The sequence below is a fragment of the Rhinatrema bivittatum genome, chromosome 2 (genome assembly GCF_901001135.1).
Source record: "Rhinatrema bivittatum chromosome 2, aRhiBiv1.1, whole genome shotgun sequence".
NCBI lineage: Eukaryota > Metazoa > Chordata > Amphibia > Gymnophiona > Rhinatrematidae > Rhinatrema > Rhinatrema bivittatum.
The window spans coordinates 81,366,167-81,379,818 of record NC_042616.1 but is presented as its reverse complement, the minus strand read 5'-3'; the positions used below and the strand labels follow the sequence as shown (position 1 = coordinate 81,379,818).

At 43.5% G+C, this 13,652-nt stretch overlaps 1 protein-coding gene across 1 annotated transcript in view; it reads right to left on the bottom strand.

Annotated features, from left to right (window-relative positions):
• Positions 1–13,652, bottom strand: part of DLEC1 (DLEC1 cilia and flagella associated protein) — a 778,557-nt gene that overhangs the window by 208,887 nt on the left and 556,018 nt on the right. The window contains exons 29-30 of the mRNA XM_029587026.1: positions 12,541–12,692; positions 4,929–5,035 (exon numbers count right to left, since the gene is read on the bottom strand). Coding sequence (XP_029442886.1) covers positions 4,929–5,035; positions 12,541–12,692 — 259 coding nt within the window. The remainder of the gene's footprint in view (positions 1–4,928; positions 5,036–12,540; positions 12,693–13,652) is intronic.

Genomic DNA, 13,652 nt, shown 5'->3' with positions numbered 1-13,652 from the left:
CCCTAGATACACCCCTGTAGTGACCTCAGCTCCTCAGTATCATCTTCGAAAAGCCATTGTGGACATATATATATTGGCTAACTACAACCAACTTCATTAAAAACTTGATTAAAACTTGATTCAAAGTGGAGACCGCCAGTGCACTTAACCAGCGTAATGCCGACACCAGTCATATTGCAGGTGCCCTGGTCTAGGGGTAGGCTAAGGGCATCGAGGTTCGCTTCTCAGGTTCTTCCTTGGCGCTTCTCCTGGGCAGCCATGGGCAGGATGCTGAGTCCATTTGTCTACACTAAGGAAAACAAAATTATCAGGTAAGTAATTTCTCCATTTCCTAGCATGTAGCCAGATGGACTCAGGACCAGTGGGATGTACAAACGCTACTCCCGGACGGGGTGGGAGGCTGCCCATGGCCCACTTAGTACTGCCCTTGCGAAGGCTGCGTCTTCTCGGGCCTGGACATCCAGGCGGTAGAACCTGAGGTGTGTAGGAAGGACCACGTCGCCGCTCCACAGATCTCGGCGGGCGACGGCAGTTTGGCTTCTGCCCAAGATACTGCCTGGGCCCTGGTAGAATGAGCCTTAACATGCAGGAGTAAGGGCTTTCCTGCCTCTATATAGGCTGCCTTGATTACTTCCTTTATCCAGCAAGCTATGGTCACCCGCGAGGCCACTTTGCCTTGATTCTTCCTGCTGTGGAGAACAAACAAGCGGTCCATTTTGTGCTCCGGTACTGATTGTTCCAGGTATCGTACCAGGAGTCTGCTGTTATTTAGAGAGCACTGTTCTGTTCGTACGTCTCATTTTGAATGTCAAAGTGGCCCCTAACCCCTACACTAATACCTAAACCTCACCTTGAGTGACTAGGTGGGCCTCCTATAAAGATATATCTACCTAGTTTGAGGGTATTATGGCTAGCCTCTCTCTACCTCCCTCTCCTTCTCTCTCTCCCCCCAGGAGGGCCCTGATAGCTAGGCTGGTTCTCCAGGAGCTTAAACCTACTAAACATGGTCCACCCAGTGGTTGTATGTAGGAAATACAACAATTCTGGCACTTATCGCGAAAAATTTATCACAATTTGCGTTATCTTAGTGCTTCGCATAGGTATTAGTACAAATTGTGATAACTGCCTATTACCATAAAACACACCCCTTTTCCTATCGCATGTGATATTTAGCACATTTTGATAAATCCAGTCCTAAGTTTGTACCTGAGGCAATGGAGGGTAAAGAGACTTGCCCAAGATCACAAGCAGTGACATTGGGACTTGAACGCTGGACTCCTGGTTCATAGCCCGCTGCTCTAACCACTAGGCTACTCCTCCACATTGAGATATGCAATCACATGGCCTTGAAAAATCACCTTCACCATATTCTGAAATATGACTGGGACACTACAAAGCTGAAATGACATGACAAGATCTTTGTAATGTCCGTCGTGTATATTAAACATGGTTTTCCATTCGTCACCCTCTCTGATGCAAATGAGATTGTAGGCTCCTCGTAAGTCCAGCTTGGTGAAGGCTCCTTGTAGACAGTCAAATAGTTGTGAGATCAGCGGTAACAGATATCGATTTTTCTTTGTGATGGCATTAAGACCCTTATAATCAATACAGGGGCGGAGACTACCATCCTTTTTCCCCAATGAAGAAAAAGCCCGCTCCAGCGGGAGAAGAGGCTAGATGAATAAATCCTCTTGCCAGGTTCTCCTTGATGTACAGACTCATAACTTCGATTTCAGAAACTGATAACGCAATCATAGGAGCGATGTGGGGGGTAGCATCAGTTCTACGCTTACCTGCACCCAGCTCAAGTTTGTTCCTGAGTTCCAGTTCACTCTTACCTGTACCCAGCTCCAGTCTGTTCCTGAGATCCAGTACACTCTTACCTGCAACCAGCTCCAGTCTGTTCCTGATTTCAAGTTCAATCTCACCAGAACTCTGTTCCTGAGTTCCAGCCTTGCCTGCATATTGTTCCTGAGTTCCAACCTTGCTTTGCCTTGCTCCATTTTCACCGGACTGCTCAAGTCTAGCCCTAGCCTCATCATGTTGTCCTGCACCACCCTGGTAGTGGTGTCCACTATGCTTGCCCAGCACGAACCCGCGATATAAGTACTTATCTGACTAAATGCCAACTGCTGAATGGAGCTGGATATCGAGCCACTGCCATTCAGCTGAATAAGTCACCACTTAGCCACCTAAGTGGCGCTGAATATCAGCCTCAGAGTAATTTACTTAAAAGGAGGGCTGCAAGATGTCCTTGATTTCAGGCACAATGGTTGTGCAAGAAGGAATGCACAAAAGGACACACATTTTGGCATAGCCCTTCTGTGCTGTACTGGCCATTGGTAGACAGTGATGTCAGGAATGTGACAGCATAGTCAGTTGAAGGTGTGACCCTAAAGCCAAAATTGGGTAGTGCACAGAAAGGGTGTAACTGGTGGATTCTAAATGCAGAAGGGCAAAGCGTCTTCTGCCTGCGATGGCCACCTTTCCTTTGGGTTGAGCCATTAGGTCCTGGCAGCCATACGGACTTGGACAGGTACAATAGGAAACATAAGGCACACACTAACACAAAGTAGAACCCAAACCTGCAGACATGAATGCACCCACAGAAGCAGGGCAGGACAACTGCAAGAAAACTTGGAGATACATAGGGGCCCACAGAGACAGTGAGGACCACTCTAGGAAGACCAAAGTAAACTAGGACCAAACAGGAACACAGGATACACAAAGCAATCTAGGACTAAACAGGAATATGAAACATAAGACTGAGACTTGGCCCACAAAGGCCAAGCTCTGGCAAAGTACTGACTGTGAGCCTGGAATAAAACTGTGCCCAGGCAGGAATAAGATGGCTACCAGCAGAAAGAGTGGGTCTTAGAGCTAAGAGGACTAAAGAGATAGTCCAAGAGGCCCCTTGAGGCCCTCTGCTTGTGGGAGGCAAGAACTACCCAATAGGGCCTCATAGTGGGGGAGGCAATCATCACATCTGTATTGCAGGAATATGGATAAATCATCAGTTGGGAGAAGAGTCATTTTGCCCTTCCAAAGGTCCCTCACACCTCCTGGGACTGGTCAAACTGCCACAGGACAATAGTTCGCTCTTACTGAAGGAAATCCACTTGTCTCTGAACCAAAAACTTATGATCACTGGAACATGCAAGAACATTTTGGACATAATGGTTTTGGTGACACAGATAGGGCCATGAGCCAGATTTCACATTTCTCTCTTTCCCACTGCTCTGGTTACAAATTAGTGACAAGATATGCAGCAGAATTCACCAATTCATAGGAGTCTGACTAGACTGCAATGTGAATAATTCTTTTATGCCCCCTGGAACTTGACTGACACCACCAACTCATTTCACCAACTTATTTAATCCTATTGACTCTAACTGGATTTAAACAAGTGACCCACAAGTGAAAGGTTCTGTAATGCTATGATAATGAGCTATTCAGTCCCTCTAGCTTTGACATGAGGGTGTTGCAACACAGATTGAGTCAAATTTGGCCTTGCAGAAGTATGGGTTTTTTAAAGTTATTTCACATTCCTGAGTAGTAAAAGTGTTCTTGTAGAACCCTTGGTTTTGTATCCTATTTCTTCAACACTTGAGATATGCAATCATCTGATTTAGTCTGTGCTTATGCATCAAATTAGCTCCGCTCTTATTTGTTTTAATCTGTTTCCTTTTCTATTGTATGGAAATAAAGTTTAACAAATAAAAATAGAAAATATTTAAGGTGATACCCTTTTATTGGAGTTACAACACATTTCTTGACTAGCTTTCAGGAGCTAGCACTTCATTCCTCAGATCAAAACAGAATGAGCAAAAGATGATATTTATTAGAAAATACAAATGAAACTTGTTGATGTCTATGCTCTCTCTCTCCCTCCTAGGGGATGTGAGCACTGTGCTTTTGCAGCATCTCCAGCCCCAGTCAACCTGAGGTGCTGATCCAGAAACCCTCTGCATGGCAGAATGTAGCATTACACTGAGCCACTAGGCTGACTTAGGGCTACTATTGCTTTTGAAAAATGTTCTGACTTATCCAGCTAAGTGGTAGCGTTTGAATATCTGGCTGCGTTCAGCGGCTGCCACTTAGTGCTGGGCAGGATGGGACTGTAACTGTGAGGTGATACTTAGCCAGGTAAGTAGTGATATTTAGATTTATCCAACTAAGGCCTGGATTTTCTACGGTCGCAGACCTTAGAGAATCCGGCGGTAATGGGGGGGCAAAGCGGGGGGCGGGCCTGTGAAAACCGGCAGCGATCGTACCACCGTGGTGCAATTGCTGTCGGCTTTCACAAACCAATAGCGCCACTGGGAAAGGTGGCGCTATTGGGCGCGTTACTGACGGCAATAAGGGTCCTTACCTTTTTGCTGTCAGCGATGTCTTCGCGGCGTCGGCCCCATTGCCGCCCGACTCCTCCCCTTCCGGTGCCGACGCCGCCCAGAACCCGCCCCAATCTAGGTATCGCACGTGAAAAGGGACTTTTTGCGTGTGATCCCGTTAGAAAATGACCCCCTAAGTTAGACCTGCTATTGAGCAGGTATAAAGTTAGCCAGATAAACTTATCAGGCTAACTCAAACGTTATCTGGATATATTCAGCGGCATGGATAGGTTAGCTGGCTAACTTCCCTAGCTGGCTAAGTTATGAATATCTACTTTTGTGCATGAGTTTTAGTACAAGACACGTCACAGACATTGCACAGATATTTGGGATGATGCTGAAAGCAAAGCACTATCATCCCACCTGTATGTGTTAAGAATTTTCAGAATGCCTCTCCTTTCATGAGGTTCAAAATCTGGGTTCAATTTCTCTGCACTTTCTGCTAGAAGGATCAGTGAACTGAAAACTTAAGTGCCTCCTTGTTTTAAAGCTCTGAGAACGATTCCTAATTCTGTTCTGAAAATCATGGATCAATACCTGATTATGGTTTGACAATCAGGTCGAGGTCCTGTCATCTGGAAATAGACTGGACAGCCTTTTACAGACAGCCTTATAGGAATTATTATAGGCTTCAAGTCTCCAACCTGAAAAAATAAACAGAAATTGAAATCACTTATCTGCTGGATTCATTCTCTGCTAATGATAGCTCATTGGGGTCATTCACATGACTTACATGACCATATGCGTTGTCAGAAGAACATATGAAGAATTTTCTAGGAAAAGCATTTTAGCATTTGGGAAAAGGTATGCAAACAGCATAAAAAATACCATGTTGGATGAGACCAAGGTCCATCAAAGCCCAGTATGTTATATCTGATTGCGGATATTAAGGGCCCCAGGTACACAGCAGATCCCATAATGAGCAATCTAATTTTTGTTACTCACTCCCTGGGATAGCAATGGTTTTCCCTAATCTACCTGGCTAATAACTTTTTATGGTCTTTTCTTCCAGGAACCTGTCCAAGCCTTTCAAACCTTGCTATGCTAGTTGATTCCACAATTTGTTTGAGCACTGAATGAAAAAGTACTTTCTATGATTTATTTTAAATCTGCTGGTTGTGTTTGAAAGGATAAATAACTGTCCTTTATTTAAGCATTCCACTCCACTCATGATTTTATCAATTTCTATCATGTCCCCTCTCAACTCTCTCTTTTCCAAGTTGAAGAGCCATAACCTGTACAGCCTCTCTTCAAGACCTTTTATCATTTTTGTTGCTTTTCTCTGAACCACTTCTAGTAGATCAACTGCCACTCAGTTTAGTGATTAGTAAAAATAAAGTGATAAATGTTCCCAAAGATTCTATTGATAGTGGTATCAATATAACAATATTCAAAAACAAAGCAACCATGTGATACACACTGTCACAGTTACTGAAATTTGAACAAAACCCTCATAAATGAGCAATAGTGCTAACACAACAGTGGGGTAGATTTTCAAAGGGGTACGCGCGTACCCCCCGAAAACCTACCCCAAACCCCCCCTGCGAGCGCCGAGCCTATTTTGCATAGGCTCAGCGGCGCGCGCAAGCCCCGGGACGCGCGTAAGTCCCGGGCCTTGCATGGAGGGGCGTGTCGGGGGCATGCTGGTAGTGACGCGGCGTTTCGGGGGCGTGTCACGAGTGACGTGGCATTTCGGGGGCGGCGCTGCGGGCGTGGTTTCGGCCCGGGGGCGTTCTGGGGGCGTGGCCGCGGCCTCCGGACCAGCCCCCAGACCGGAACATGGAGCGCGTCAGCCGGCCCGGCGTGCGCAAAGCTACGCTTGCTTCCAGCAGGCGTAACTTTGCCGACAAAGGTAGGGGGGGTTTAGATAGGGCTGGGGGGGTGGGTTAGGTAGGGGAAGGGAAGGGAAGGTGCGGGGGGGTGGAAGGAAAGTTCCCTCCGAGGCCACTCTGATTTCGGAGCGGCCTCGGAGGGAACAGAGGCAGGCTGCGCGCCAACCCCGGATTTTAATGGATACACACATATCTATTGAAATCCCGCGTACTCTTGTTCGCGCCTGGTGCGCGAACAAGAGTACGCGCACCAAGAGTATAAATCTGCGTGTGCGCAGATTTATAAAATCTGCCCCAGCGTGTTTAACTCTACTCACTTATAAGGACATATTTCCAATGCCCAAGTGTGAAATAAACGGCTCAAACAAATGTTAGTATAATCATCGGGTTTGTCAACAAAGGTCTTATGAAGGAGATTCAACCTTGTTGTTACTTTTTTTTGTATATTTTTCAATTAATTTTTTTCTTAATTTTTTCAATTATCTGAAAGTATGCCTTTAACTTTTAAAGATGATCAAACGCCATATAATCATAGAAAAGGATACTTATCGTTTGGATGTATGCAGTGGCACAGTATTTAAATGCCCTGCCAGGAACGCACAGATATAAGCAGCGGCTCAAGATTTAAATGCCCTGCCTGGAACGCCCAACGCTCGACACAGCGCGTGATTCGTTTGAGAAAACTTAGTCAGGGGCAAAAAGGGCTCAGGAAACCGTATCTGTGTCTCTTTATAGGTAACACTCCTCTCAATGTGTTATAGACGCTTGGCGTTTCAAGTCCATCTTGCTGGGTTCATTCTCTTATAATGAAACGCCAAGCGTCTATAACACATTGAGAAGAGTGTACAGAGAACTAAATTTTAATGCTTCTTGGACTTACTCTCTTTTAGTGGGGTGGCTCTGGTGCCTTGGACTGGCCCAGTTTGGTGTTCCTCAGTATGTCTCATTAGGCTTGCTAAAATCCTCCTCTCTGCCCTTGCTACGCCCAGACCTAGGTCTATGTAAACAAAGCCTTGCCAGAAGCTCCTTGTCTTCTCATGGTGTCACTTCTGGTTTTGTGATCTGACTCTTGTTCTTGCCTTGCCTTGTGCCCATGGGACTTCTGTCTTTCATTGCCTTGAGGCCTTCGGGCCTATCTTGCCTTTTTCTCTGTCTTGAGGGCTTTGGCCTATTCCAATAATGGTGAACCTTTTAGGTGCGGCATGTCAAAAATTTTGAAAATGCCTAACTTGACTCTGTTGGTGTATCACACCCCCTCCCCAAACAAAACAAACAGTTCTTTACATATTCATTTAAAAACAGTTTCATACAGAACATTAATCAAACAGGATGAAAACAGCAGTTATCTTGAAGTATAAAGTCTGAAAAATCAGTGACTCACAATAGAGAGGTCCTATGATTTTGTTGGGTGTTGGTGGACACTGGTGTCACCCAAAATGATGTGATGTGTCACCTTTGACATGCGTGTCAGAGGTTCGCCATTACTAGTCTATGCTCTCTTGTATCCTGCCTTGGGGCCTTTGGGCCTATTCTGTCTGTTTCAAGCCTTGCTGCCTTCGAGCTTCTGTGTTCTTTGCTCTGTGTTTCCCTTGTCTGCCTTGTTGGTTTTGTACTGACTGTTGCAGTCTCCATTCCTGCCTGTACCAGAGTTCTGTCCTTGCCTTGTCTCACCATTGCCTTGTCTAATTCCAGGTCCTGCTTAGTATCCAGCCTTGCCTTGTTGTGCCAGCCAAGTCTGCCTTGTCTAGCGTGCCATGCCTGCCCTGCTTTGTCTGCCTTGTACAATCTGCCCAGCCTTGTCTCCAGCCTACCTTGTCCAAGCCTTGCCTGGGTAGACTCATCACTATGATGACTGTTGCCACAGAGACATACTGGCCCCCAGAACCCAGGGCTCATCTTGTGGGTGAGGGGGCTAGCTAGACAGAAGACCGACCCTTGTCTTGTCCCAAGTCTTGTCCTGCAGTCCCGTGCCACTCCCCAGGTGGATTTCCCAGATTCTGAGGCCCATAACACCTAGCTAGCTATAAGGGCTTGGATTTTGCCCCAGTGGCAGAGAAGTATGCGTTGGAGAGTTCCATGCATTCCAAGCTGTCAAGAGTTAATGGGCTGGTTGGAAGGGAGGTATTGGAATTCCCTGGTAAGGGAATAAGGAGTAGGTTCTAACATCCTAGTTACTTCTAAAGTGGGCCTGTGAGCACATCAAAAATACTGCTTCATGACAGTACTGCCGATGACACATATATTTTATAAGGAAGATGTTAATGTGCTGAAGGGATTCTAGCAAATATAGAAAAAGACAGGGTCTTGTACATTGGATAGGCAATAGTGGGGCCTATGACAGAAGCAGGGTGTTTGGATGTTTAGGGAACTTTATCTCTGGCCTCTTCCTTCCAGGCTGACCACTCCTACTGCTTGTACCACAGTTCCCAGTCTTCTTATTGAGGCCCTCAATCTGTACAGAGAAATAGGAATAAAAATATTTTAGTTTTATGTAGCTGGTTTTGAGACCTTCTCATTGCTATATTATTTATTTTCACTAAAACCCTTACCCTGTTTTCTTGCCTTTGTGTATCTATATATGCTGTTTAGCATATGCCCCATCTAGCACCCCCAAAACCACTCACACCCTCAACTTCCTCACCTTCCACATACCCCCAAGTCTCTATGCTCATCCCTACCCAACCCACCTTCCTATTTCATACAAACTACTTACCTTACAGGGGTAGGAAGATGAATGATTAAAACATTGCTTCAGGCTCTGCAAGGCCTGGCGCAGAATGGTATTGTTCCCCCGATGCCCCCAGGATTAGAAACAGCTGGTCCTCTTTGGCTACCACCTTGGATGCCAGTGTGACATATCCCTGGTGGTAAAGTTCAGTCGTCTTGCCAGGGGGGTCCAACTTGGATTGTGCCTTTGCAAAACTGGAAGTGCACGTGGCACATGAGAAAGTATGCATGTACAAAGGTTCCCAAGTATGTATGAAACTGTGCACATACAGAAAAGTACATGTATACTTTCAAGGGCATGGAGATACATATTTTAGAAGTTGCACAGATGCATCTCCATCTTAGTTGCGTGTTGTAGAATTGTGATATTTCAGGATAAATGAATGCTGTCATGCATTTTTGTTCAATTATGCTGGTTTTATTTGATTTGTTTTAATTGTAACTGTTTTATTTTATATGTTGACTATACATGTTTATTGTAACCCATTGAGCTCTGTGGATCAGCGTGATATAAATTAAGTAAATAAAATAAATACATAAATAAATAAATAAATAATTCTAACATACTCTAGTAAATCCGCAAGACCCATATATATGCATATATGAGGCTGTGCAGAGTTGTTTGAAAGTTGTCCTCCTTAAAAGAGACATTCCTCATAGCAACTTTCAATTTATCATTTGACACTTCTCTATAATGTCCTCCTTTATTTTAAATCAGAATTGAGAAAACAGAATCTCTAGAATCCCTTACTATCTTGTCATGAAACACTGTATGTAGATTAACTGACCTGATTAGCAGCCAGGACTCCAGTATTCTATAAAGTGCATTAATTATTGCCCTATTTATTTATCACATACATTGTGTAAAACCTTAAATTTTAGATAACTTAGAACCTGATTCACTAAGGGTTTTCCCCATAGACACAAAATGGGAGAAAAGCCTTAATGAATCTGGCCCTTACACAAAAAAATATTGCAAAATTCTATTCAGTTACTTGGGTTCTTGCATTGGTAGGGCTTGAATTTTATGGTTTTGGTTTTTTTTTTTAGAAGATAAGTTCATACTGTTTCAGACTTGATTTCTTTTAGCTAAATATTTTAAGGAATAAAATAAAAACACATCAAAGCCCAATTAATTTTGTTTTACTTTGGTAAGCAAATACTAAAAGCTGTTTTTTAAAGAAGGGGGAATATAAACCTTAGCAATAAACAGCTTTAAGGAATTTTAGAAAAAATAAACTACACTTTTTTAATAGTAATCCAGGTATTTTATTAGTTTAAAGCTCAATGGTCAAACCCTGTAGCCAAAAGCAGCAACTATTATTATAAATCAGTATTCAAGACCTAATAATATGGTAAGAATTGAAAACAGTAGTTCTAATTCATCCTTTTTGCCTAGATGGACCTTATTACCAGAAAACTCATAAATCAGTCAATCTGATTACAATACTATATAATACATACAGCCAAATGAACTAAGCTTTATTCCCTACACACCAAACAGGAAAAATCATTTCCTACATAGACCCCATAAGGCCAGTCTATATAGGATATACACCAGTGGTATTCATTCCCAGCACTTAAGGACTAAAAACAGGCCTGGTTTTCAGGATATGCCTAATGAATATATATTTGATTGTATGCAAATTTATCTCATGCATTAAGGATATCAAAAATCCAATCTGTTGGTGGCAGCTGAGGGCTAGGAGTGATTATACTCTCTTGAGTAAAAACTTGTGTAGATCCCTACTGGGCCCCTACTAACTAACTAACTAACAGGCCGATACAGTAAGGAGCGGTAGGAAGAGCTGCGTTAGTGCCGGGCGCACCCGCGGTTGCCGCACGCACAGTCCAGCTCACCTACCACTCGATACTGTATGTAAATAGCTTGCAAATGCAAGCCGCGTCCAAGAAGCGTCCGTGAAACGTTAGGCCTGCGTAACCCATTTTACTGTATAGAGCGCTATACAGCGCCTATACAGTATCCTGGGTGCACTGGCCTAACGCTTCACGGACACGCTGGTACCTGTCATTTGAAATGACATTTCAAATGACAGGTACCAGCGTCATTTGGGATTGCCAGTCCTCTTGGGAATGCCAGTCCTCTCTCCCCTCCTCCCAAGCAACGAAAGCGGAAAAAAGCAAAAAAGCGAAAAAAAAAAAAAAAAAGCAAAAAAGCGAAAAAGCGAAAAAAAAGTTGCAAGAGAGAGGGGAGAGAGGACGGGCAATCCTACGCTCGGGATTGCCAGTCCTCTCTCCCCTCCTCCCGAAGCAAGGCTGCTTTTCGCGCCTTGCTTCGGGAGGAGGGGAGAGAGGACTGGCAGTGTAAAGCAACGAAGCGACTTACTTTTTTTGCAGCCCCCCTCCGGAGACGGACATCGGCGAAGACGACCGCGCTCCCCTGCCTCCAGCTGCCCGCGAAGATGGACGCATCGCACGGGCGAAAGCGGCCCCTGTGCGTGCAATTGGGCCGCTCAAGACGTGACGTCACATGCCGTGACGCCAAACGTCGTGACGTCACGCCTTGAGAGGCCCAATTGCACGCACAGGGGCCGCTTTCACCCGTGCAGGCGTCCATCTTCGCAGGCAGCTGGAGCTGCGGTCGTCTTCGCCTACCCGGTAAGGGTAGGCGGTAAGTTAGCAGGTTAAATGCGCGGCAAAACGGCAGGGTAAAAAAGCGATAGTCGGGGCGCGCGTTACTGTATGGGAGGGAATAGCTAATTCGATCGTTTACATGTAATATACATGCCGTGGGCGGAAGGGGTTACCCGGTGATTTAAGGACGCGGTAAGAGTAGGTTAAAGGGGATAGTGTATCGCGGGTTGGACTAACATGGCCAAAAAGTGGGTAGAAAGCGGGATAGGAGCAGGGTAACTGCAGCTGCACTTTACTGTATTGACCTGTAACTAAATAAGAGGATTAAGACCAAGGGTAGGCAACTCCAGTCCTGAAGTGCCACAAACAGGTCTTATTTTCAGGATATCCACAGTGAATATGTATGAGGTATATTTGCAAGCACTGCCTCCACTACATTTTGACTAAAGTATGACAAATTAGGAACTGAAGGATAACTTCTAGTCCACGCAATAATACATTCAAGTTTGAGAGGAAGGTTTAAAACTGCCAGTCAAATTGGGAAGGGATCTAGATGGGGAATTCAACCAATTGAAAGACTAACAGAGTCACAGATTTATTCAAATTAAGTCATGTTATGTAAAGGACCATGTGAAGATTGTATTTGTACAATTAATTTTTATTGAACTATCATTAAAGTTATGCTGGAAATTCATTATGGCCACATGTATAATTTTCAATACATTATAATAATGGATTTTGACAACATCCAGGGCCTTGGAGAGAAAATCTTCACCTCTAAAAGGAATCTTGGAAGGAATTATGTGGTTGATTGAAAATAATAGGACTTAGAAAACAGCTTAAACCCTGTTATGTGAGGAATACCCTTGAAATCCAACAGCGGCTATCAGCTCAGGGGTTATGCTTGTAATGGGGCCCAAAAAATGGGAGAAGTTATTATTGCCCTTATAATTAATATCTGCATATTTTGATCAAAACTAAGAACAAGACTTTACCTTACAAACAAGTTCATCTGTGTACTCTCCCCACATGTCATTATAAGCAGATACTTCAATGATAAACTGCTGGAAAGCTTCTAGTGTTCCTGTAGGAGGCTGAGAAAGGAAAGCAGCTCCTTTACCATCAGACAGTACTGCTGCTGCATAATCTGAATGGAAGAGCACAGAAAATTTGATGTTTAGCAAATGAAACATGCTTTGAACTATGATTTTTAGATTCAACTGGAAGGAATTCAAATGTTCCAGTAGAAAGCAGTAGATAGTAATCTGTAGTGCCATATAATGCAGTTTAGAATCCAATCTGCAGCTGTTGTGGTTCTTCTGAAAACAGAATGCTTAGAGCCAACAAGTATAGAGAAAAGATTTTTATTTATCTGCTATAAAATAATATAATATAAGGCCTTGTGGAGAGGTAGAGTACCAAGCAAGGCACCAGCATAAATTCCCTCTCAAATGATTTTATTGATAACAAAGCATTACATATAATTTCGTTTGTATATTTCCAACCTTTAAACTAGATTATATAATTGTAAACACTTCTATTACTGGATTTCTATTATAAACAAATAATCTGAATGGCCATATGGTAATTTAATTCTCATCTTGCATGTAAATGTTTTCTTGGAATTTGCCAGCAATAGCAACCTTGTGTTTACTCTAAGAATATTTTCTATAATCTTAGATTGATATATTCTATTAGCCTTATCCTTGTTCTAGCTCTAGATATGTTTCTATAATCTTAAATGGAATGTAAACTGACTTTGTCTCTGTTTTTAGATGGAATGCCAACTAACCTCATATCAGTTCGAAATGTTTTATAACCTTATAGCTCAGCATCTTTATCTAGCTTATAGTGCCCGTCTATCTAGGTAAACAAGTGCAAGGTTGAAGCACAAATGAGGATGTTGGGGAAATACCAGTTTCGGAGATGGTTTTCAAGGGTGATGAGTGAACCTGGAAGATGTAGTAGGCCAGACTGGCAAACTAAAGAGTAGCAAATCATCTGGACCGGATGGGTATGCATCCTATGGATCTGAAGGAACTCAAAAATGAAATTTCTGATTTATTTGTTAAAATTTGTACCCTATCATTAAAATCATCCATTGTAC